The sequence below is a fragment of the Ambystoma mexicanum genome, chromosome 4q, assembly GCF_040938575.1.
Source record: "Ambystoma mexicanum isolate Mex_15411 chromosome 4q, UKY_AmexF1_1, whole genome shotgun sequence".
Classification (NCBI taxonomy): Eukaryota; Metazoa; Chordata; class Amphibia; order Caudata; family Ambystomatidae; genus Ambystoma; species Ambystoma mexicanum.
The window spans coordinates 592,858,116-592,884,858 of record NC_090928.1 but is presented as its reverse complement, the minus strand read 5'-3'; the positions used below and the strand labels follow the sequence as shown (position 1 = coordinate 592,884,858).

The 26,743-nt window shown below is 42.4% G+C and overlaps 1 protein-coding gene across 2 annotated transcripts in view; it reads right to left on the bottom strand.

Annotated features, from left to right (window-relative positions):
* Positions 1 to 15,245: 15,245 nt before the first annotated feature.
* The window catches only part of IFNGR1 (interferon gamma receptor 1), a 385,004-nt gene continuing 373,506 nt past the window's right edge, over positions 15,246 to 26,743 (bottom strand). For both annotated transcript variants that reach the window (XM_069608140.1, XM_069608141.1), the window contains one exon: positions 15,246 to 16,696. In XM_069608140.1, the coding sequence (XP_069464241.1) occupies positions 16,265 to 16,696 (432 nt within the window). In that variant the 3' untranslated portion in view covers positions 15,246 to 16,264. The remainder of the gene's footprint in view (positions 16,697 to 26,743) is intronic.

The following is a 26,743-nucleotide window of genomic DNA, read 5'->3' as shown; positions in this document are numbered from 1 at the left end:
TCTAACCCTACACACACAAAACACCACGTCGTCGGTAATCTCTGACGTGGTCGCAATCTCTCTGGCGACCGCTGACCGAATCCCAGAGAGATTGCGACCTCGTCTGTAATCTTTGATGTGGTCGCAATCTCTCTAGGATTCGGTCAGCGCTCGCCAGACCGTTCATGTATTACTCAAGCGATTTCTGCGGTTGGCCTTTCATGGAAACTGCATGAATTATGCTGGCAAGTTCACAGCATTCACAGAGCTTACACAAACATGGCCATCTTGCTGTTCGTGCACCAGCGCCCCCCACACAGACATACTATGAGCAAGGCGAGGTACGAAAAGGAGCAGCTAGGCCAGGGCTGTGGGGAACCAGGCTACGGAGAACGGAAGGGCACAGGGCTGTTCGACTGCAAAAGAGAGCAAGAGGAAACCTGGCAAAAGATCTGTTTCCAAAGGGCCTGAGAGGTTCCCCGTAAGAAGCTGAAGAGCTGAAGGGAATATTCCTTTGATATACTTGAAAGTTGCCAGCTTCCCTTCCGTGACAACAGGAGTGTTGGGGTGGAACCAAAGGGCCTATGGTGGTGGCCCGACCTTGAAAATACAAGAAAGAAAAGACGGTAAAGCCAAACTCAGCCATTGAGTTCTTGAATGTAGCGAGAGCCCGGTCTGTGAAAGGTACGTGTGATAACAGTAACAAGCAAGGTTATGCATCCAAAGTAATAGCAAGAAGAGAAAGACGATTGTTCTGAAGCGATACAAGTTAGCAGAGTGGACCTGTGAAACGAAGCGCAATGCAGAAAGACTCTGAATCATGAACTTTAAAGTGAACGCAATGAAAGTAAATCAAAGCAGGAGGTTGCAAGAAAGTGAATCGTGATCCTGAAAAGCTTGTTAAGTGTTTCTGAACTTTAATTTGCTTGTGAGAAAAGCAGAGTCAAGCGGAAGGTTGCCAAAAAGAGAAACTACAATACCTAAAAGGCATTTCACGAGACAGGCTCGAGCCCGACAGAGGGAATCCTACAGTGAAACTGGGTTGGTCATGCAGATGTCTAGTAAAATCCAATGCAGTTTCGAAAGTCTCCGACAGATGTGTTTAACTGAACAGACTCGAGCCCGACTGAGGTAAGTCTGATTGTGAATAGACTCGAGCCAGACTGAGGGAAGTCTGATGGTGTGTTTTGTGTAAAAGTGTGGGGAAGGGAACCCAAAGAGAAAGGACAGGTACAAGCCCTATAAAGGGAAGACTGTAATTGAACTGTATACCTGATTTGTGAAGAAACTTGGGGAAGGGAACCCCAAGATAGAGGAGACTCAAGAGCGCGGGAACAATAACATTTCCATAATGCCTAGCTGTTCTGATATACTGGTGTTGGAAAACTATTCTAGCTTCTGGAAAATGTCCCGTACGCCTTGCTTACATATCATTTTGTGATCACTTTTCTTTTTCATGAACATCCCCCCACATTATTTGTACATTAGTGGTAAAGCTTGCCAATATTTTTTTTTAGTATAGGCCTTTTCTATTTGACAAGACTCCACTAGGACTACATTATTATTATTTGATGTTCGTAGCTGGCTCCCATCTTTAGATTTAGGTTCAGATAGGTGTTTCTTTACCTTTTTGAAAGTTCAATAAACACCCTTGAACTGTTGTCGCGTGCGTCTGTCTTACTGTCGATATCATGCCTTCCTTACTGACATCTGTGTAAAACCTGCTTGCATGCATCCACGCTGTCCACCGCTGATCCACCCACAGGCACATGCCCCTGCTAGCATTATCGGTATGGTTGACTGAGGCCGCTAGCATGTCCTCCGCCACAAGTCTAGCATCTTGTAACCCGGACTTGAATGTTGCTTGTCTCTCCAAGAGGAAATCCTTGGCGAAGTCGGCTATTTCCCACCATAACATTTGATTAGCTGTGGCGGAAATAGCATCTGCATTCACTTGCTTGATGTGCAGGCCGGCGTTGTTGTATAACTTCCATCCAAAACCCTCCACCAACTTGGCCTCCTTTGACAAACACGTACTGGCTGAGGAAGAAGCAGTCTTTGAAAACAGCAAGGCCACTGCCACTACTGACGAGTGTGGCTGAGGGTGCGGCGCCACCAGCAGTTCATCACCCTTCACATGCCTGAAGCAGTTCTCCAACTGCGTGTTGCCCTGTGCATTGGAGATTTGTTTTAGCCATAGCTTCTTGGCCAGTGCCAGCACATCCTTCTGCTGGGGTCCCCCGATCGGCTGCTCAATTTGAGGGATAAGACTTTCACAAACACCCCTGGCTCCTGCTGTCTAGTTTCTACTACTGGGATGCCCAGAAAGTCTGCCATGCCCTGCATCCTGTCATGGAATGTCCTGGCGGAGAAAGATGCTTCATCGCTGCTGGGGCTCCATTTGGGGCATCACACCCCTGATGAACCCTTTAAGTATTCCCGACATTTTCTCAGATCTCATTAGCAGAACAAAGCGATAAAAAAGCTTTCCTCACATGCTGGCTCGGTTTTGGATAGGGGGGCTCCTGGTACGCCCTGTGCCTTGGAGGTGTGGGTGGATCCCCTGTCCAGGGGAAAGGGGGAGCACATGCCCTTGATGGCAGTATGTAAGGTGAGGGGTCTATGGATCCTGTGAAGGGACAGGCACGCCCTGCGCTGGCGATGAGGGAGCGCTGTCCAAATGAATCAGCCACTCCGAAGGCGAGGATAGAAGTGGTGTGCTCCTGCAAAGGTGCAGAAGAAAAACAACTTTGCTCAGCAGAGATGTCCGTCAGTGCGGAAAGAAAAGGAACTGAGTTGAGGCAGCAGAGGGCGGGCTTATATGGTGTGCGTACCCCCGCGCCTGGCATCAAATTTAAAGGGGAAGCTCTCTGTTATTCACTGAAAGGTCCGGTATGTTCCCCGTTCTGGGGACGCCCGTCAAAGATGAAGCCAAGAGGACAGAACTAAGGAGTACGTGGCTTTTGTATTTAACATCAGTGATACACATTTATCAGCATCTGAGAGTAAAAGAGTCCCAAATACATTATTAGATATCTAGAACGGACAGCTGAAGGAGATGGCTGTCTGAGACCTCAGCTCTGCTCCTACCCTGAGATCCTGTTTCTTATTATGTTGAAGATGACTGAAACAATTGAAATGGTGGATACCCCCTCCTCTAGAAGATCCAGGCAAGCGTGTGAATCAACTGAACTTCATAAAAGTGATACCCAACCTTCTAAAAGAGTCAAAGAAGATGCATTGACCGCTTGCTTGGCTGAGGGTCAATCTGCTGAAACCATCTGACTCAGATTATGGATAGTGTGTTCCTGTCCATTGGTAAAATCAAACAGACTATTCTGGAAATGAAAAATTAGCAGGCTTTGGTTATAAAGCGAACTGAGAACCTGGAGTCCATAATCTCTTGAAATGAATGCAGTCATGGGACTTACACGATATTTGGCGTCAACTGAACTCAGGGAAAAAGCAATATAGCTTTTGTTCACTACCACATGGTACTTCATCTCAAATTGATCTCTTTTTGGTCAGCAGAGACTTGTTTGTGATGTGATTGCATCAGATATGTGTTATAACACGATTTCTGACCAGGCGTACGTGATCTTAAAGTTAGAACATGCATAGGGAGATAGAAGAACTGATCGACAATGGAGAGTTTATACACGATTGGATTAGGATTTCATTGAACAAATTGCCTTGAGGAAAATGCTGATTCAGTTGATAGATTGACTACTGTCTGGGATGCTTTGAAAGCCGTCTTACGTGGTAAGATAATTAGCGATGCCTCACATAAAAAGAAAGTAAAAGAAGCAGATTACAAATAATTGGAATAAGAATACAAGCAACGTATAGCTGAACATACCGGCAATCCTTCAGTTGATTCCTTCCCAGCCATGATGAATGCTAAATGCTCTTTAGATAAATTGATACACTGTAAGGCAGAAAGAGATTTATTTTACACAAAGCAGGCATTTTGGGATCATGGAGAAAGGTCTGGGACGTTATTGGCTGATAGTTTGCGAGGAAGAGAGGGGGAAACAAGTGCTTTTTATTTCAAAAGATAATGGCACACATCTGAGGAAAAAAAGACATTTGTAATGCATTCAGAGAATGTTATGCTTCACTGTATTGTGAAGATGGAGTTGTGAATGTAGTTGAAGTGGCTGGTTTCTTAGATAATATTTGTATCCCACAGTTAAATGATAGTGATTGACTTCTTTTGGATGGAGAAATTTCAGTACAGGAAATGATTGATTTTATGGGGTTAATGTTTCCTGACAAATGTCCAGGGCCAGATGGATTCCCAATTGAATTCTATGCTGCATTTAGTGCTCGTCTTACGCCCTTTATGGTTGATCTTTTTACAGAGATTATTAACTCAGAACAGATGGCGGATTCCATGAAAGCCACAGTGAATTCTGTGATCCCTAAGCCTGGGAAACATTATTTAAGCTCTGAAACACTTGTGTATGAGCGCGATACAAATAAAATATATCATAAGCTGTGGAAATTATAGACGCATATCTCTGCTAATTGCTGGCAAAGATTTTCACGGTAAGAATGAACCCTTTATTGGCAAAGCTGATTCATCAAAACCAGACAGTTTTTGTTTTTGGTAGAAATTGTTTTGATAATTTAGGAGAGCTTTTAGATGTTGTGCATTTAAAGGGTGATTCCCCAAATCATTATGCTGCAGTTAGTGTTGATGCCGAAAAGGCTTTTAATAGGGTAAATTGGACATTTCTTCGACAAGAATTGTTAAAAGTGAATTGTGAATCTCGTATATTAAAACATATTAATGCTTTATATAGAAATGCTGAGGCAAGGTCTTGGAGAATGGTTGCTTATGCAAGTGTTTTCCCATTTATCGTGGTACCCGACAGAGTTGTCTTCTGTCCCCTCTTTTAAAAAAATCTTTTTATTGAACCCCTTGCTATCTCTATTATAGAAAATGATGATATTAAAAGTGTGTCATTGGGCGAGTGCGTCTCCAAAGTCCTGCTGTATGCAGATGATCTTCTAGTTTTACTCTCTGACCCTGAACCATTCTTTAAGGAGCTGGTTTCAACTCTACATGAATTTGGCTGAGTCACCAATTGCAAAATGAATGTCTCCAAGACACTGAGTTTTCCTATGTTTTCTGCATGTCATAGAAATCTTCTTGGTGTTTAACGGGAGGTATGGGCGGAAAATGTTTTAAAATATTTGGGTATTCATATCTCTAGGCAAGTAAAAACCCTATTGGCCTATAATATCCACACTAAACTAGCGGAAATAGCTATATTGTGTTTGAAATGGAGTAGTTTGAATCTGACACTGTGGGGCAAAATTAACATTAACATGACCCTAAACTGCTTTATAGTTTTAGTATGCTCCAACTTCCCATAACAGGCAAATTTATTTGCGACATTGATAAAGTTTTTCAGGACTTTCTGTGGTGGCAGGGGGCAGATCCCGGATCCCTAGAGAGGTGCTTATGAAGCTGGTGCACATGGGAGGATTTGGTTTCCCCAATATTGCTTCATATTACATAGTCTTTTATCTATGCCCATTACACTTCTGGCTGAGGGATGTTGCTACTCAATGCCCAAATTGGGTTCACGTAGAGAGATCCGCTGTTCATTCAATTCCTCTAGATTGCCTCCTTAGTATGGACAAGAAATGATCTATTGATAAGACCCCTCCATTTGTTAGACATGTACTGAGGGGGGAACTCAGCGGTTCTGCTCAAGAATCGTCCCATATCTCGGCCCTCCTGGCGGTCAATGGGTATCTGGAAAATTGGGCAAATATTTGATGGAACTTCTATGCTTAGTTTATATAAGCTCTGAATGTCAGAAGTATGCCGTTATCATGTACATTGTGAGATTTTTTTTATTGTTATTTGCTCCATTGAACGCTTCTGTTCATAGTGTTCCCGTTATATTGCATTTGTCTAAACGTGAACCTCTTTCGGCCTCCAGTTTGTATAAGCTACATGCACGAAAAGATGTTAATGTGGCATCTGAATGTGTTAAGGAGATATGGAGTTCTGAACTAGAGGGTGAGTGGAATCGTATTTGCACAAGCCCTTACAGATATACAATTGATTTGAGATTTACTCAACAAGGGATTATACATTGTATTTATTGGTCCCCTTCAAAGTTGAAACGCTGCAAACTAGTGCAAGATGATTCTTGCTGGAATTGTAAAATCAGATGTTGTAACGGGTTTGCCCGAAAATTACTGGTTTTGGGGAGGCTGTCATTCAGCGGATAGAACTTGTGCTGGATTCGCTCCCACGTACTCTGTTAATATGTGTACTGGACTGTTTCTTGTGGATCTTCAGGTGTCTGCTGATTTACAGTTTTGGTCATATAGAGCATTGATGATTGCAAAGAACTGGTTGTATGACATTTCCATTCTTTCAAGTCGGGAAAAAGCAACCTGTACAAAGCTGAGAAAGATGGATAAATATGGTGCTGTATGTGATGTTTTCAAGGATTTATTATATCCAGAATAATTTCTGTGTTTATATATATATATATATATATATATATATATATATATATATTCAATGAAACAACTTTGTTAAAGGGACATTATGGTTAAGTTGCACCAATAAAAACCTATGAAATTCAATGAAAAAAATGTTAAAGAGACATTATGGTTACAAGTAAAACTGAAAAACCCCAGAAATTTGCCAGTTATGGTAAGCTAAGTAACCATAACTCGCACCACCAACGCTCACTACTAAGACTAACACCCATGACATCAAAGATGGCATCACAAATGTCATTGATGACATCACATATCCGACTCTCTTTTTTTTTGTTCACTGACATATCTAGAGCAGGTGATTTTTCTTCACTTCACAAAGGTACTATATTTGTAGGCCTTACCATTCTCATATATTTTTACACTACTTTTCTTAGGGTTCAGTCACATCATATGATACATATACATAGGGGAAGAAGCAAGCCTGAAATACAGCACTCATTGCTGTGTATGAAGATAATCAGTTTGGTTATGAACACTTTCTGGTAATACTGCTGCTTTTTTTGCTTACTTTACTTTTCCTGTATATGTTTATATTTGAATGTGTTGTGGTCTCTTTATGTTTTGTGTGTAGTAGTTCAATTATGTAGTAAGTGAGGCATTACCTACTTATTACATGTGACAGTACAAAAAACTCTGAAACAAAAGCACTCATCATTTCACTATCCAACATAGGAACATTTTGAATATTGCACCTGTATGGTACATGCTGCAGAAAATGCCCACGTTTCTACATGAGTATGTTCATGTACTGGAAATAACTCTGTAATGCAATGGTGTTTATAGCAATGCATTGCTTGATGAGCTATGTATCTCATGATAGTGCTCACAATTACCTCTGATAGATTCCTGCCAAAAATTATAATGACAATCCCTTGTGGGGGCTTTTCATGAAAAGCCAATGCACATGTGAAGTCATCAGTGATGTCATCAAGGCATTTGTGATGTCATCTTTGATGTCATGGGTGTTAGTCTTAGCAGTGTGCGATGGTGGCGCGAGTTATGGTTGCTTAGCCTACCATAACTGGTGAATTTCTGGGGTTTTTCGGTTTTACTTGTAACCAGAACGTCTGTTTAACTATGTTTTTTCATTGAATTTCATAGTTTCCTATTAGTGCAACTTAACCATACCGTCTGGTTTTTACCAGGATAACATTAGCTCCTTTAGATGTACCATACAATATACAGAACCCCCTTGGCCCCTAGCTGGTGTCAGCGGACTATGCTCCTGTCAGCGGACGCTTTGTAACATCCACACTGCCCAAAAGCTCAGGGGGTATGTCATATTGTTGGAGCATACATTAAACAAACTAAACAGGTTGCAAGAGCAGCAGGTAATTAAATTACAAAGAAAGATATACTAAATGTACAAACTGTAATCTTGAGAAACCAACAGTGCAATTCCACAGGTTACACAACATAAGGGAAAACACCAAAAATGAAAATAACCTATGCTTCATGCAGAATTACCTCACTGCTGCTTCATACAGAAACTACAAACAGTCACCAGCATACCTTGACAACCACTAACAGCACAACCTAAGAACAAACTGGTAAGTACACTACATTTATTTGTACAGCAACACACTTCGTTCACTATAGTACACTAAAAAAATAATCTAACTTTTTTTCACAGAAATGGCTAGCACCCTGGACTGGCTTTAAGAAATTTTCTCGGCATGAAATTAGTGAAGGCAGTAATACTATTGGTACACAATGCAGTTTATAAAGTAATCCAATTAATGCATATTGTTTTACATGTACCTGACAACATTTTTTTTCTTTAACATTACAGACAGACAATCACACCAATGCCCGAGGAATAGTAAATCATGTACGACTGCAAAAGGATATGAAACAAGAAAGTGACACGGTACAAAATCATGCAGTGCCCTTAGAAGAAAGAAATGGAGCAATTATTGAATTATTTTGTTGATTTGAAAGACTTTGTACAAAAACATATCATGGAGAATATTAAATATTGCCCCACATGCACCTGTACCTCTTCTCTCTGTCCCAGCCAACCATCCCCACAAATTCCCTGTAAGCAAAGACGTTATGAGATCTTGATCCCTTCCTCCCCTAATACCGAAGCTCTAGAAAATCCCAATTCCCCTATATATGTCTCAATTTCTGCTTCCCCCTCTCTTTCGTAATTTGTATATTTTTGTGTATGAATAAAGTTATATGTGTACTGTTGCTGTATGTCTGTGCTTTTTTTTTTAAAGCCCCATTTGGTGTCTGCGGACAGAGCAACTGTCTGGAGTGTCCATAATAATCAAAATGGGGGTGTCCTACGGACACTTACCCTGTCCAGCCTGTCCGCAATCAAGATGGAGGTGTCAGTAGAACAAAACGCCTGTCCGGAATGTCCATAAGTAGGCAAAATGGGGGTGCTCTGCGGACACCTTTCCTGTCTGGGCTGTCCGCAATTAAAATGGAAGTGTCCGTAGAACACTAAGTCTGTTTGCGTGTTCGCAAAAGTGTGACACACATTTAATTAGTTCTAGGACACGAACCCTGTCCGTAGAACACCTATGCGCATGTGCATCACATCCTATGAACATTGCGCCTGTCCAGAACTGTCTGCCCCACGTGTTTCGCACTTTTAATTAGTTCGAGGACAGGAACCCTGTCCGTAGAACACCTATGTGCATGCGTAGAATTGACCTTGTGCAATAGCTGTCCTGAGGACACCCATCCCATCTGCGAACATGTCCGCGATGTCATCATGTGACCGCACCCATGCCGAGCATGGGCCCTTGTTTGCGTGCACTGTCCAGGTCCCCGTACACTTAAAAAGTGTTTTTTTTTTTTAGCAATCCAATGCGTTTTACTGTGGATCTTCACCCTTGCACATGTCCCAGACCATGCCACTGGCGATCTGGATACTTTTTGAGCCCTTTTTGGTGTTCGAAGCGCTCCCCAGCACCCCTATAAAAGGCCACACCCTAAAGATGCTCCCGATTCTGTTTTTGGCTACCAGAGAGAGCATTGCTCAATATTGCTGGTGTCCTATAATGGATTGGCTAATGACCTCTGCCTGCTGTGCTACGCCACATTTGGAGAAGAACATTCCTCTGCCTGCTGTGCTGTGCTACATCCCAGATGGCAACCATGGCTTCTACTTCTGCAGCTGCCTCGGCTTCAGCACCACCCCCAGCCCCTCCACCACCACCACCTTGCCAAGTGCCTGGAGAGAGGAAGAGACGTGGAGATGTAGAGAGTGATGAAGAGGAAGATGAGAATGAGGTAGTGGAAGTCCCCACTAGTGCTGGACCGTATGAGTCTTGGGTGTGGAGGCTCTTTGTCACCGTTAAAGAGTACCCAAGGCATGTGCAGACAAGGTGCACTGCACTGAGTGCAACATGGTGCTCAGTCATGGCAAACCGGGTCTGTATATCTACGGGACCACTTCCATGCGGCAACACCTAAGATCATTACGGGGCGACAGTTCGAAGGGCCGTCCCCTTCGATCAAAGTAGTAGGTTGAGTTCCTCTACAACATGCTCCGTATCTGCTTCTGCTACTACAAGAGAAACTCCTGTGGGGCAGCGAATCCTTGAAACAGCCTAAAAGGCCATATGAGATGCAGTAGAACCTTACCTTTCGAGGGTCACTGTACTGTGTATGTACTGCCACACAGTACTCTGAAGGGGGAGACACTTTGAAGTGCTTTCGAGGCTACGATCCAGGAGCATGAGAAAGTCTGCCACCTACCTAGGTAAGGCTCACCCAACATCTTCCTGTCGCCACCTGCCCTTTCTTATCCCCGTAGTTGGTGCCCCTTCCCTTCCCAGTTTGTCATGTATAAAAACACCCAAAAAAGGCTCTTTTCAGAGCCAGCTTTCACAGTTTAAAAATAGAACTGTGAATGAAATGGTGTAGGCCCCTGTGCAAATTGTAAAGTCCGCAGACCTTTTAAAAATTGTTGAGCGGTGGCGCCATCAAAAACATTGGACTGTTTTCCGGGACAAAGTGGTGGCTCTGAAAAGAGCCTTTTTGTGGTGTTTGTTTTTTGAAGGCTTTAAGTGACCAACACCTACTGGAAAAATGCTTGCTATACTTGCAAAAAGGGCTGCAATGCATTTTGGATATTTCACAGAAAAAGGGGATTGCCAGCATCGGTAAGATGGACTCTTATCTCTGCGAAAAATGTTTGTGCTACGAAACATAATATTTTCATTGTGGAAAGAGGACATGCCAACATCTCTCAAAAAGGCGCAAACAGCCTTGTTGACATTGCGTCTCGCTTTCTCCATTTGCGGACCAAATAAAGAAGAGCACAGCCACATTTGTCTCAGCCCAATATGAGAAAAAATTACTTGGGAGTTTGGAAACATGTCCATCACTTTCCCCAAGTGCCTCTTTCATCGCAAACTGCAATGAGATTCCAGTAACATGTCCTAAACTGTTCCCTCCACAATGAATAATAATAATATCTGGATGACGGTGTGTCACCAAAGTGTCACAAAGAGAAACCAAATCCAGCTACTTTATTCAGCGCACTGCATACCAGTGCACATCCACATGATAGAATCCAAGATCTGCAGCCACTCCATATTTTTGTGCATGCACCTCCAACCAATGTATCCACAAGTCTCCCAAAATCCAGACATTATGCCTCCTAAAAGACACAGCCATAGTCATATCCATCTGCTCTCCTCTCAACAGACAGATCTTCTGGCACAGTCTTTCCGTACACATCACACCCACAAAACCTTATTAACCAATTCCCTTTCCTGCATAGTCCCATTTCCATGCCTGGCAGCCTCAAAAGCCCTGCATGTAGAACGCGCACTCCGCGGCCAACCGCGGTGTGTGCGGACATATCCTGCAAATCGCGAGGATGGGGACAGAAATTGCAACCAAAGTAGCACATTTCCTCTAGGACGCTGGCTCTGAAAAGAGCCTTCTTTGTTTTTTGGGGGCTTTTTTCAGATTTTTTCTGCTACATGACTTCACAACAACCTTCTGATTGAGTTCTGAATATTACTAAGAAATATTGTATTACCAGAATCTGTGAAAGTAATTTCATCACAGAAAGAACCTGCACCATCTTCCAAAAGGTTCTCATTTTGGAATGATGACATGCCTACAGAATACATAAAAACATATCCCTTCATTAACAAGGCATCTTGCTGTGTCTTGTTGAGGATTAAAGACACCACAAGACATCCATGTAGTCCTAGATGGTATCTGGGAAAAAAGAACCTTTGCAGATAGAAATAGGTACCTCAGTTCCTTTAGCAACTGGTCCAATGCACACTGCAAACATATTGCACTCAGACACCACAAATACATTCCTCCACAATTAACCACCAGGATATCTGGAGTGTTCTAAACAGCCATATGTTTACAAAGTGTAAATACCCCTTCCAAATTTCTCCCTGGCACATCGCACCACATAGCCTCCACTCCCTGCAATCCAAGGTTGGCAGAAAAGGCCACACATCTTTGCCTACCACTGCAGATTAGTGATGAAACCATCTCCCACTATCCACACACTCTGTCCATCTCTGGAAGCACAGCCATCCTCACTACACATAGCAATGAAAAAAATGATTTCCTTCTCTCCCTATGAACGACACACTCAACACCTGATTGGCTAAGACCCCCAGTCCCATTTCCATGCCAGGCATGCTGAGAAGCCCTGGATGTGACACACCCTGTCCGTGAACAACCGCAGTGTCCGCAGACCGCGTAACACCGGGGCAGCCTTTCTTCCCTTTACACTTCACTCTCTGCACCATTCCAACATTGGCTACTGTTAAGCAATCACACAGCCATCCACCAATCACATCCAAGAACTCTACATCTAACTCCGTCATCACAATTCAGCACTTTAGATGTACTGTTCATCACTCAGAGTACAAGTCTCCTGTGATTGCAAAGCACCTACAGCAAAAACTACTGTAAAACTCTAGGATTTCTGCTTCCAGATTCATCCACATCCACATGCATCAACACAAACTACAGGTATGAATATTTGTGCACAGTACATTTACAACTCTTTTATAAATGGATATGAACAGGGTACCTACTACTTACCCTGTATAACCTGCAAAAAAGCATACAGTAATTTCTCCCATCGGCTATGATCAAGTGTCACTTGCAAAGCTGTGTGCTGTCCAAGTTTTCATTCACCCATATCACTCATTGTAATGTGCAATATTGGGAAGGTCCGACTGTAAAATCATTGGTTTAATGTCCCTCCAAAACTCAGGATCAGGATTAGTGGGCCCATACGCATTGAGAAAATGTGGGAGTTAATTGTTGATAGTTTAGCTAAAACCCATCTACCATTGAAATCTGTGTCTGTATGTTGGTTCACTAAACCAAACTATGCAATGTAACAATTAAACAGACTTTTTTTTTTTTTTAATTCTGTATGGATTTTATTTTCCCACCGACCCAATGATTATGCGAAAAAACACAGGAACTGAGCAGATTGCACAGTACACTTGTTTAAAGCATAGTACTTGTGAAGTACTAACTATGAGGGTCAACAAACTATACAAATGTCTGAAAAGTAATGCAATACAACCTTACAAAGTACCTACCCGAACATGCTATATTTTCTTTTATAACAGAGAATTAAAGAAAAATGTAACCTACATTTCCACAAACCAAGCAAACAAAACAGCAGAGACCCTCAACAGCACAAACAGTAAGTATACAATTATTGGTGTCACACTTCTTTATAATCTGCAAATATACATTCTCTATATATATTTTTCCAACCCTTATACCAGCATGCAAATGTTGCCTGGATGGCTGTATTATGCTGCAGTGGTTGTGGCCAGGGCCTGGAGTCTTGGGTGCATGGCCATGCACCTTCTGGCCATGCACCCAAGACTCCAGGACCTGACCACCACCACTGCAGCATCATACAGCCATGCATACAAACATATACCCACTTACCACAACACAAACACATAAAGCATATACTTCAAACCCTATCCACTTCTGTACACATAGTACTCCAATACATACAACCACCACATCACAATACAAACATCCTCATATCATCTGCAAAGCACCCCCATACCCTAACATAACCTAATAAAGCCTATTTGCAGTCATTAAAAGGAACTGTCTAACCGAGTGTCCGATCGCAGACAACCGTGGTGACCGTGGACGCAGCAATGGCGTCTTGCACCTAAACAAATGCATCTTATAACCCACCTTTCACGCCCCAACCCTTTCCAGCCCTGCTTTCCACCACCAGATGCCCCAAAACATGTTTGAGGCCCTTTCGCCAGATCGCTGTCTGCGGTTTATCCGCGGCCACAAGATGGCAGGCGTTTCTTGAAACAACGCTCCTCACGCTTCCCAATCAGAGTCCGGTCCGTGGACACATCACTAATTTGTGACTTACATTTAGCCCATTTTAAAGAAAACTACTGGATGGATTTATACCAAACTTACAAAAGCACACTTTTGGGAACAAGCCGCCACTCCTGCCATACATTTGGTGAAAATCCGTCCAGCGGTTTGGGCTGTAGGTGTGAGCAAAGTCTTTTCCATTCCGTCTATGGAAAGAAAATCTATTTCGGGACCCCCCTATAACTTTTCCCCCCCTTGACGAAACCTCACCAAACTTGACCAACCTCACCAAACTTTGCGAAACCTCACCAAAATTTGCGAAGAAATTTAGGGCCGGCCATATACTTATTTTGCAAAGTTTGGTGCGGATTCCTTCAGGGGGAGTGAAGTTATAAGCTGCCCAAAAAGTGGTCTTCCTATCGGTTTAGCAACTTAACCATATCTACAGGGCCGCTACCGCGGGCCGTGTAATATATATATACATTTATATTTTCATTCCTTTCTTCTCCCTCTCTTTCTCCCTCACTCTTTGACCTGTTGCTTGCTTCTGCTTCTCTTCTACTGTAGACATCCTCGAAAGAAAAGGGGAATAAGAGGAGAAAAAAAAAGGAAAAAAAATAAAAAAACATGCTCAAAAGAACGGAAAGGGGAGGGGGGGAATATAATGAGGGTAACGAGGTAGGGCAAAGGGAGGTCAGAGAGAAGGGGAAAGAAAATTAATAATATGTTTAATGATATTGCTCTAACGTTATTATTGTATTAATTCCTTATTTAGATTTTTTGTATTGTATTGGTTTTTCTTTGGAAATCTTAATAAAAATATATTCCCCCAAAAATGATTAGATATCTCAGGCATTTCTTTATGGAGGTCTGCAGGAACAAAGCAAAATCTTGGCATTTACTCTCAGGCAAAGATGGTCGTTTATGGAAAAACAGGTTCTTTATCACCGCCAGCAGCTTTCGGTTTATTAAATGTGCTTTGGATAGTAGATTCTAATTAGAATATTTGGCCTTAGCAATATTGCTTAAATAACAATGGTGTACTTCGTCTCTATTCTTTTTATTATCATTTCAAGAAGAGGAGCACCAAATACCTTACAATCGACAAACTGTCGTTCTGAGTTTAATTCTTCAGAAAACCATAGAGCTGACGTTTTGGGATGTATTGATTTTACTCACAAAGGATCAATCCATCTATTGCAAACAGCAGGTCCACTTTAAATTTAGTAAAAACTTCATCAATAGAACAATTATTATCCTTCACAACATCAACATTTAAAAGTGATGATGAGTGGGCTGAAGATCACGTTTTGGCACTGATTGTCTTCTCTTGATCATGATGGGAAACATGTTAGGATGGAAATACAATGAATGGGCCTTCAGATCAAAGTTTTTTGAGCTAATTAAAAAATCAACAGTATTATCTTTATTATGGGTGGGAATCCGCAGTTTTGTTGCATATGTAGCACATCAAAAAACAAACATCGAATTAGAATGGGAACCTACAGTATTTTCCCATGGACTGGTAAAATCCCCAACAAAGAAACAAACGCACATTTGTAAACAATTGCATTATTTCAGGTACAAAAAGATTGTCATTACCAGGAAGATGATAAACCACATTTACCTGTAAAGCTAATGAATCATGAACAATAAAAAGTGCAACACATTAAAATGAAGGAGGAGAGTCAATTGAGAGCATTTAAAACAATTCCAAACAATTAATAGGCCACACTAGTAACGTCATTTTTCAGCAAAGACAATATTACATCTTGCAACTATGAAATCTTGATATTCAAAATATACAAAATAAAATGTACAAATTTTATCTACATTTATAACCGACGACAGAGAATAAGATTGTTTTCTGTGATAAAAAATAAAGTGCATGAACGGAGTGAAGAGTCCGCGGACCACTTATAAAAAAACATGAAGATGTGGAAAGCTCACCAGCAAATCTCACCAGCAGATACAGTATTAACCAGCCTCTGGGAGATGCTCATACTGAAAGCTATTTTCCTACCTGTACAATTATGTTCGCGTGTTACAAGATGCAGGTTATTTACAATTTTCTTGTACATTTGGAGTGATGCCTACATAGACTTGACAAATAAGAAAAAGAACGCCTGGTATTTAGATACCAAATATTCCCCATTACCATCCCACGTTCATTACACTTTCCAACACTCATCACACTAGCAAAGCAAATGGTATTCATGCCACTTTGCACCGTGTCATTTTGGCACCCTCCTCTCATTTGACTGTAAAATGACCATAGGTGTTCGCGGAATAAGCAGGATATTCATTTATCTGCAGAGTTCAGACCTATCATAAAGCCTTCTTGCTCCTTTTGCATGAATAAATATTGCAAGTAATGCTAAATGTTTATGGGCCTCGAACACCCCTTCTTGTTTGGAAAAAGTCAAGTCAAAGGAACGTGAGGTTTGTCATAGCCAAAAGACTGGCTCACTGTAACTGTTAAAAGTTCCTCTTCTGTGCCGATACCAGCATCTGGATAAGGCGGTCCAGTGTTTGCGGTGAGGCTGCCTACGTCGTTGGAACTTGCGCTTGACTGGAAATAATTGGCTTTTCCGTTGTTTGGGGTTGAATATTCGTCAAGTGGTTCTTCATTCACGCACGGCATGGAAGGATCCTCATTTTCAATGACGTTTTGCGAAACATCTGTCACTGGCTGTATTTGTGACTCATCGTTCAGTGGTATTTTTGGCTGTTGGAGACCGAGCAAAGGAGCATGCTCTACCAGAGACACCGGGGATACTTGCTCTGAAACTGGTAAAACACAGGTCCTTTCTGCTGTGGTGGGGGAGGAGCCACGGTTCAATGCTAAAAAAGCCTGAAACAAAAGAACACAATGCTGGATGAAATATATATATTAACTTGATTTATTAAACATAAAAGAAAGGTGGGGGTTAGACAAAATGAATTCCAAACCAAACCTCATAATTATGAAATAAAGCAATTATTAAAAACAATCGATGCATTATTTAGAGCATGGGTCTGCAATCTGCAGCTCTCCTGACGTTTTGGACAGACTCCCACTACCCCTCACCTATGGCTCTTTGCTATAGCTGACCGAAGTTGCAGTCCAAAGCATCTGGAGCGACAAAGGTTGAAGATCCCCGATAGAGGGATTGATGGGTTATTTAATTACTCCAACATTGTTCAACATAAATCTGGCAAATAAATTATAGGAACACCCATTTTGGCTGAGGGTATACATACAAACGTGCATCCTTTTTATCTTCAGACAAAAGAAACTATTTTAACTGGCTGACCACTTTCAGAAACCCCTATTGCCCTTAACTTCACTAAACTGTGTTGGAAAGGAAAGGACTGGCTATTAGCAAGTATTAGCAGAGAACCCTTGTTCTTGGACTTGTAAATGTCATGATAAATTTGCCAATGCTTGTTTTACATCATACTGCATCATATTGTATGTGATTGAATGCCACTTAATGTGTATGTGAAGTGTCAGTGGTTCAGAGCCATCTACTGTAGGCATTTGCCCTTCAGATTTGATAGACTAACTTATTCTTGGCTACTTCTCCACCTTTTACGCTGTACCTTTGTTAAACGGTAATTATATAGTGCCTCCTTAGTATTTATATTGGCCTAAACCCAATCGCTTTACACAGAAAACTATGTTGCAAAGTTCTGATTTTTGGGTTAACTTCACCGCCATTTTAAGATTCCGCCGACATTTTGATTTCTACTTGTGTGTTCTTCATTCTAAAATGGTGGACTACGTTTTCAGCTTGCAACCAATCCTCCCGACCTTTGAGTTCTGTTAATGTTTAGGCTGTCCGAGAGCCGACTGTTTAGACTAGGTAAAGAGACCTTGCGCTCCATAATTAAGGGAGCCTTGATCAACGCCAGATCATTAGTAGCCCATGCAACAGAAATTGCCGATCTGATCCTCAAAGAAGACCTTGACTTCTTAGCCATCACTGAGACCTGGCTTCATCCGGCAGCAGGTCCTATGCTTATGCTTCCAGTCCCAGACAATTACTCTATCCTGAGACAAGATCGACCGAACCTCAGAGGAGGGTGTGTCGCTATTATTCACAAATGTAGCCTCACCATGAGATTAGCAACAACTATCAACAGCCTCTCCTGCGAAACACCCTCAGTCAAAGTCCCTCTCACCAATGCCCAAACGCTTAATATCCACCCGATCTACCGCCCACCAGGCCCAATAGGCACCTTTGATGAGGATATTAACACTATTTTATCTAGCAACCTTAAAAGCTCCACCCAAGTACTCACCCTGGGAGACTTTAACATGGGTTACAATGACCTGGAAGACCAAACCGCCAGTACCATAGTCCATACCCTCATCGAATTAGGTTTTGCACATAGAAGCATGGCACCTACACATGCTAAAGGCAGAATACTTTATTGGGTGGCCGACTATAACTGTCTAGCAGACATCACCAACATCGCTCCATTAGCCTGGACTGACCACCCACTGGTATCGTTCATGCTGTCCACCATCCGACCCCCACCCCGCCGATCATCAGGTCTCCCCCATACTCACAAGAAGAGTATCACAGTCGACAGACTCATCCCTAACTTACTCCCCACACTTAACACACTTCCTGATAACTTGGATCCAGAGACCTTGGTTGAAGAATATAATACAATCATGGCCACCTCGCTGGACCTAATTGCTCCCCTCAAAGTTAGACCAAGCAAACACAAAACGCATTTGAAACAAATGGTACACACCATTCCTTAAAAACTTAAGGCAGCAAAAAAGAAACTGCGAGGCCACCTGGAAAAAATTCCCTTCAGTAGTTAAACAACTCAAACTCTCCAAACTAGCCACCCTCTACAAAAAAGAAATCTACTTGGCTAAACAAACCTCCTTTGACTCCCGCATATCCCAAGCGAAATCAAACATGAAGGAACTATTTTCCATCCTTGAAGTAGAAACTCCTATAGTACCACCAGATACCTTCACCAAAGATAAAAATTGGTGCTCAGAAATCCAAAACGCCCTAGCTAATAAGATTGATACCTTACAAAACAAAATCTCTCGCAAAAAAGCCTCCTTAAACGATCCTTCCGCTTCAAATCTACCAGAGAAATCTACTCCTAGAGAAATCACTCGTTTCAATTTCTCCAAAGTCACCACACTTGAAGTAGAAAGAATCATCCTGTCATTGAAACCCTCTAATTGTCAGGGTGATCTATGCCCGGCTCAGCTGATCAAAGATGCAGCCCGCAACCTCTCCCTGTTCATCACGAAACTAAACAATGCCTCCTTCTCCACTGGTTCTATCCCTACCAACTTAAAACAATCTTGGGTACTCCCATTACTAAAAAAACCCACACTAGACCCAGCCACACCAACAAATTACAGACTCATAATGACCATACCATTCCTCCTAAAAATCCTGGACAAGGTCGCCTACGTACAAATACAGAAGTACCTGGAAGAGCACCACCTTTTGGGATCTAGACAATCAGGCTTTCGTCCCCAACACGGGACCAAAACTGCTCTCATTGACTTGAAAGCACAGATCGATATGCTCAGAGATAATGGCCAAGCCGCCCTACTTCTCCTTGACCTCTCTGCAGCGTTCGACCTGGTCGATCACTCCTTCCTATGCACACACCTCCACACTTCAGCCCACTTCTCTGCTGAGGCCATCACTTGGATTAGATCTTTCCTTAACGACAGAACCATGAGGGTCTTCTTACCTACAGCGGCACCAGACCCTATACCCATCACTTGTGGCGTGCCACAGGGCTCCTGTGTCTCCCCCCACACTGTACAATATATTTACCAAACCCCTTTTCGATGATCTGGATCATCTCGGTATAACCTACACCAACTATGCAGATGATACCCAGATCCTCCTTCCGCTTTCTGGAGATTATGGGAAGGATTTGGCCTTGCTAAATAGAGTGTATATCATCGTCCAGGCATGGATGGCCACACTATGCCTGAATGATAAAACTGAACTCATCATCCTAGGCACGACCACCAGTTTAAAGAAACTAGGCCCTGCCTACTGCTCTTTCGTGATTGACGGCAACAATATTAAAGTGGGACAAGAGGTCAAAATATTAGGTTTTTACCTGGACTCCAAATTCTCCTTCAACAGACAGGTGAGTTACTTGACTTCCTCTACGGCATACACATGCAAACTGATCCGTGCAGCCAAACCATTTCTGTCCGACACCAGCTGCCTTACCCTCGCTAGAGCCCTCATACTGTCCCGCCTGGACTATTGTAACGCCCTCTACCTAGGATCTCCTAAAGCCACCACTAGCAAATTACAAACTATTCAGAACAACGCTCTTAGAGCGGTGTTAGGCATATCCAGAAGAGCGCATATCACAGGACATAGCCAACAGAACAATTGGCTTTCCATCAAAGACAAAATTCTCCTAAAAACAGCGTCACTCACTTATAAATCCCTCAACAACGCTGCCCTGATCTACCTGATCGACAGATTTCATAGACAGTCCTCCTTGAGACCCACTAGAACAGCCTACAAAGATTGACTTTCTGTCCCAAACTTCAAAAGTTCGACAATAGGGGGTAACAGCTTCCCTGTGAAAGCAGCGAAACTGTGGAACTCATTACCGCCAATGCTCAGAATGGACCTGCCCAATCAAAATTTCCGATCCAAGGTAGTTTTATGGCTGAAAACGTAGGCTTCCAAACACACTCAGGTGCCAAGTCTGTCCCATTCGTGCCACTGGCACACACTGTAACCACATGTGCCTACTTGTATGTATGTATATTATCATGCGTACCGTCACTGTGCTTATGTATATATTATTGGTGTTGTAATTAAGCTTTGCAAATTCTTGTAAAGGCTGCGCCCTGTTACCCTTGGGTATGCTCGCGCATTACAAATAATAAAACAAACAAACCTTGAGCGTATACTTAAGCTGAACTGCATTGTGTAGAAATGTAGAACAAGGCTTACCGCGGGATCTGAGAACATACATCACCATTGTGTCTCCATGGAAATGCAAACCTATGTAATCCTTTGCATAATATTGTATAATCGGTATGTGAACTAGGCACAAACCCTAGACCACGAATTATTAACATGGAGAGAGGCTGGACGATATTACACGGAATTGTATAAAAGCATGAATGTTTCAATGTCCAGCACTCTCTCACCTCTCTGTCGGGCTGGTACACATTGCTGGGTGTTGGGAGCCAGATAGCTATCGGTTTCTTTGTAAACTGTACAGTAATAAAAGATCTGTATCTCTTTAAGCCCGTGATTGGTGTATTTCCTTTGTGGTACTCAGCGTTGATATTTCTTTGTTCTTTCAGATGGCGCCCGAATAGGGACCCTCAAGATAGATGCCACCTCGTTGAAGAGTTGCTGCGGCTATCGGACCGGGATCGGATGGTGAGAAAAGGGGGCCCCTTTTTGGATGAGATGCGATATGTCAACAGTACTGCTCAATCCGATCCCTGGACGGTGAGACCGCGATCCGAGACGGCATCTTGACGAGGGTCCATATATCGAGGCAGGCAGTTTTGCCAAAATCACCAACCACAAGGGTCCTTTGTAATCCGATCGGACCTCCCTTAGTCCTTTGAATCAGGTGAGTCGTGCCCTATTCCTAAGTATCCTGATATTTGGTTGCAGTTTTGTCCTCATGAGCACAAATGATGCCAGGTAACACCAGTGATCTGATATACCTGGGAAATTGTCTGCCTGTTCCAGGGCGTTATTCCGCAGAGACAGAAAATCTTTGATATTTGGCCGACCGGCGCCACAGGAGGGGTTGCCGGCATGTCTATGAGCTGCAAGAACGGCATTAGGTAGTAGAGTATTCAATGATATTTGGCACAGACAAACTAGACATGTTTCTGAATTTCAATGGCCAGTCAATGGTAGTTTTGTGATTGCCCGAATAGAGTATTTAGAAACTATATTTTAAAGAAAAAAATGCTAGCCCTACAGTGTTTGATTAGTGAATAGAAGCATGCACGTTATCATATGTCACAATTCTGAAGAAAACCATCATTTTATGATCAACAAAAAAAAAAAAAAAACAGTCAGAGTCTGTTAGAAACATGGATAGGGTTTTCTTTAACTTGGTGTACAGAAAATATATCTGTCTAAAGATTTTCATGTCTCAGATGAACTAATTTATAAACTGCTAAATGAACGTAGGTCTGGTGCCACTGCACCACCTCCTTATGTACCTATTCCTGCTGTCTTACATCTTCTTGCTGTCGCTCTTTCTCCTGTAGCAATTCCGGTTCTTCCTGTTGCTCCTCCGCCACCAGTTATTACTTCCGTTCCTATTGTTGTTCCTCTACTTGTACCTCCACCTTTACAGACTGTTACTGTTCCAGTAAGTCTTTATTGCCAGTAATAGTGTCTCCACTACCTATTGTACGGGATTTACCTACTCTTTCTTTCCCAAGCGGTTTTGCTTCGCTTGTAGCTGATAGAGGGGCAAGCATTGAATCAAAAGTTGTAACATAGGACATGGTTTCCAAAGAGATGAGGAAAGATTTGAATGCATGGGCTAAGCAATGTATAGAGAAAAGTGAAAAATGTACTGTTTCAGCTAAAACTCCTTAATCTAGAAATTATTCCCGATCAGGATATCTGTATTAAGGGGATGGGGATACATTTGGCTGTAATGTGGAATAGATTGATGGACGCGGATGTCCCACAAGGGTTGAGGGATTTCAATGTTTTAGCCTATTTAAGGGATTCTGCAGAGAATGTATATGAGCATGTCGAGAGAGGTTTTGAGTTAAGAAGGGAGTTAGAACGGTTACAGAATGATGAAATAAATGGTGATAGTTTGGGTGCTTTTTATGCACAGAAACGGTTCCTTCCTCCTTGTAAGGCAATGAGTGAAGAAACGCGAATTTGCACAAGGGATGCGCTTAGATGGATTTTGAATGTGACGATACCTCCCACAGAAGTATATGCTACGTATAGTCAATATACTCCAGAAAAGCAGAGGTAAGTGTTACAGGGAATGGTAGAATACCTGAAGGATGAGTGTATAAAAAAGGGATTTGTTGTCCTGCAGAATTGATGATGATCGTTTATAAGAGCCTTTTTGCACCCGACACTATTCCTACCACCCTTTTTAGTGCTCGATCTGGCTTTGTCACTCAACAAACGTTCGGAGTTGCCCACTTCTCAGTAGGTAGGAATACATAGTTTTGAGGTCAGTCTATTCCACAGAATAATGAGCAGTTGGATCCTGTACACGTGAACCAATGTGCATATTGCAGACAAGAGGGTCAATGGAGAGCACAATGCCCAATTCTTCAGCAAAGGTTGGATAACACATATGGTGTCATGGGTAGATGACCCAGAGGCCGCCCTGGGGTAGGGGGTCCTGGGAGAAGCCAGTTTGCTCAAAATTCTCAGTCCTTTTCGCAAGATAATCAGCAACCGAGTATAGATAGCAGAAATATTTTTGATAAATCTTCAATGCCTATCTTTTTGAAGATCTTGTCTTCAACGATATATTGTTCCGTTAGGACAGCCCGAAGCAGGGCCTGGAACCGATGCCTATTCGCGTTAATCAAAGAAGTCCCTACGTTGAGATGAAAGTGGGGAATAGGAAGCATCTATTTTTTATAGATACAGGAGTATAGAAGTGTTCCAGTGATCATTCGCGGGTTCCATACATTCCACTGTCAGGGCAGAATAATGTTTAGGGTTTTCTGGAACGCCAGTGGTTAGTCAGATTTCTCTGCTGGTACTGATTTCACTGGGTCCATTCACAGATTACTGTCTGTTCCTTCTGACAATGAACTTTGGAGAGAATTTGTTGGGGTTGAATTTGTTGAAGGAATTAAATGCAGTAATTCATTGTTCTTCGGATGGATTGAGTTTGAAGATTTCACCTCAGCAATTTTTTGCCTCACAGTTCCTGACTAGACCTTTACTGCCAGAATTCAGTGAAGTTCCGGAGTGTTTTTGGGCAGTTGACGACGATGTCGGTATTTTACAGATTGAGCCTGTTAAATTGTTTTGAAACCAGGAGTTAAGTTGCCACGAATTCCACAATATAAGATTTCAGCTGATGGTGAGCAAGCTTTGAAGTGTATAGTTTCCGACTTTGTACATCATGGAGTGATTGAGGAAATTGCAGGAAGTTTGTGCAATAGCCTGATTTTACCAGAGTACAAGAAAGGGGATAATGGGATTCCATTCCATTTCATTATCGATTTGCACCCTATCAATAAGATTGTTGCTCCACAAATTCCAATTGTGCCTGATGTAACAACGATACTGACAAGGATTCCAGCTTCTGCTACTACTTTTAGTAGTGTGGATCTTAAGAATGCCTTCTTTAGCATTCCCTTACACGTGGATAGTAGATATTTGATCGCGTTCACCCTAGGGGGACGCTCATTTACATTCACCCGTGCACTACAAGGGTATGATATGATATATTTTATTTGTATCGCGCTCGTACACAAGTGTTTCAGAGCGCGACTAGGCAAGGGAGGGGAACAAGGGAGGACACAGCACAGCATAAAAACGATCTTACTAGGCCCAGTGACATTGAGAACGCGCAAGTGCATGGGAAAGGAAAAAGGGAAAAAGTGCATGGAAGGGGGAGAGTGGAAAGTGCAGAAGCCGAGGAGTGCAGATATATAAAATAAATAGAAAATTGAGGCAACCTGTGGTAGTGCAGCTAGAAAGTGGCAAGTGCTGTGTTTAAGGCAGACAGTTTAAGGGTAGACAGAGAGTCTGAGCATTTATAGTAGAGCTTTGAAAGGGCAGTTCAAGACACTTGAGTTGCCTTCCGCTTTACATTGTTGTAGTACATTGACAACCTTCTCTTAGCTACAGACTCGGAAAGTGCTTACAAAGAGGGTACTGTGTTATTGCGTATTCATCTAGCGGAACATGAACATAAAGCTTCATTTGCAAAAAGTTTCAGTACTGTCGACAGGAGGTCGCCTGTTTAGGCTATCTCCTGTCAAAGGAGGGAAGAAGATTGACACCTGAACGAATAAAAAGCATTTCTAGAATGTCTGTCCCAAATACACAGAAAGAAGTTAGAGCCTTGATAGGAATGGCTTCTTACTGTAGATAGTGGATGCCAAAACCAATGTTGGCATTGACAAAGAAGGGCATTTCTTTGCCACTACCATAGAACTTGGAACACCAGAAAGCTTTTGATCTGCTCAAGACTGCACTGTGTTCAGCACCAGTTTTGGTCACATCAAAGGATAATAAGGCCTCTTTGTGTTGTATGTGCATGAATGTGATGAATGTGCTTTGGCTGTGTTAACGCAGGAGCATGGGGGGGGGTGAGAGAATAGACCATGCAGTTATTTTTTCCTCCACACTTGATCCTGTTGCATGCGCTTTGCTGCAATGTCTGAGAGCTGTCGCTGCTGCGTTCGTAAAGCAGAGTGAGGGAATGGTTCTAGGCCATACTTTAACCGGCAGGACACCTCACTCTGTAGATGTTCTATTAAGTAGAATGCAAAACGCAACACCTTAATTACGCACGATCAACAAAATATGAACTGATCCTATTTGCACCGCATATTCAAATTAAAAGGCGTTGCGTATTTAATTTGGCTGAATCGATTCCTCTTCCGCAAGATACTGCTTGCAGTGACGAAATGTCACATGACTGCCTTTATATCAAAGAGTAAGAAATTAATGGCAGGATTGATTTAAATGATGCACCTTTGAAAGATCCACAAGGGGAGCTGTTTTTCGATGGCTCCTGCTTCAAACTTCCGGATGGTACATCCACTGCTGCTTATGCCATCACTACATTAAGCACGATTGTGGAAACCAGGAGAATTTCGCATGTCTGCACACGCTGCAGAGATTATTGCACTGACTCGAGCTTGTGAACTTTCAGAAGGGCCTAGAGTAAATATATTTGCAGATAACCGGTATATCTTTGAGGTGGATCATAACTTGGGTTGACTATGGGCAGAGCTAGGTTTTCTTGACCTCGCACGGGGAAAAAAAATATTTTAACATGGCACCCCGATAGTTCAGTTACTCTCAGCACTTGCGCTTCCTACTCAACTAGCAATCATGAGGTGCGCCGCACATTAAAAGGTAGTAGATGATGTAGGGAGAGGCAACGCTCTTGCTGACAGGATAGCTAAACAGACCTCTATTGATTTATACTTAGAAAGGTATGTTAGGAAAGAAACCACAAATACATGTACAGTAGATGAAGGGATTGATTTGATGAAGGATATTCAAGCTGATGCCACTTCAAAAGAACTTAGACACTGGGCTGCGGGTTCTAGCGAGTTTGGATGAGGAAAGGTGTTGGGGAGACAGTTCAAAGGTCAGATGGATGCTATCCGATACATATGTCAACTCCATGATCACAATGGCTCATGGTCCCGTTTACATAAGTGCTAGAATAATCCATAAAATACTAGAACCCGTCTGGGTAAATGCAAAACATCTTAGTAAATTGAAATAACCAGACACTTATTTACAGCTCTACTGTCCATATGGATGACCCCACAGACTAGAACTGGGAATCCCCCCGGATGAAATAATGCTGATCGATCTTGAATAACATCAAGGGTGTTTCGGAGATACTTCCTGAGCCTGGGGGGCCTGGGGAGACAGCTGCTTTGTCTTTGAAATTTTCTTTGGATCTTTCTGCACTCTTGAGTAATCTTTCCCCTGTTTCATCACTTCCATCTGGAAGCAACAACACTCTGTTCGCAGATCACGTAGTACCTGGAGTCTTAACGTACGGGTTGTGCCCACGGCACTAGAATTACTACCAGCACGGCTCTGTTCACAGGAAACGACTGTTGAATTCATCCTTTGCCACTCTTGTGCTGAAACATAAGTGGCTGGGGACCGGGAAAAGCTATCTTCAATCAAGATTACGTGATAAGGAGATCACC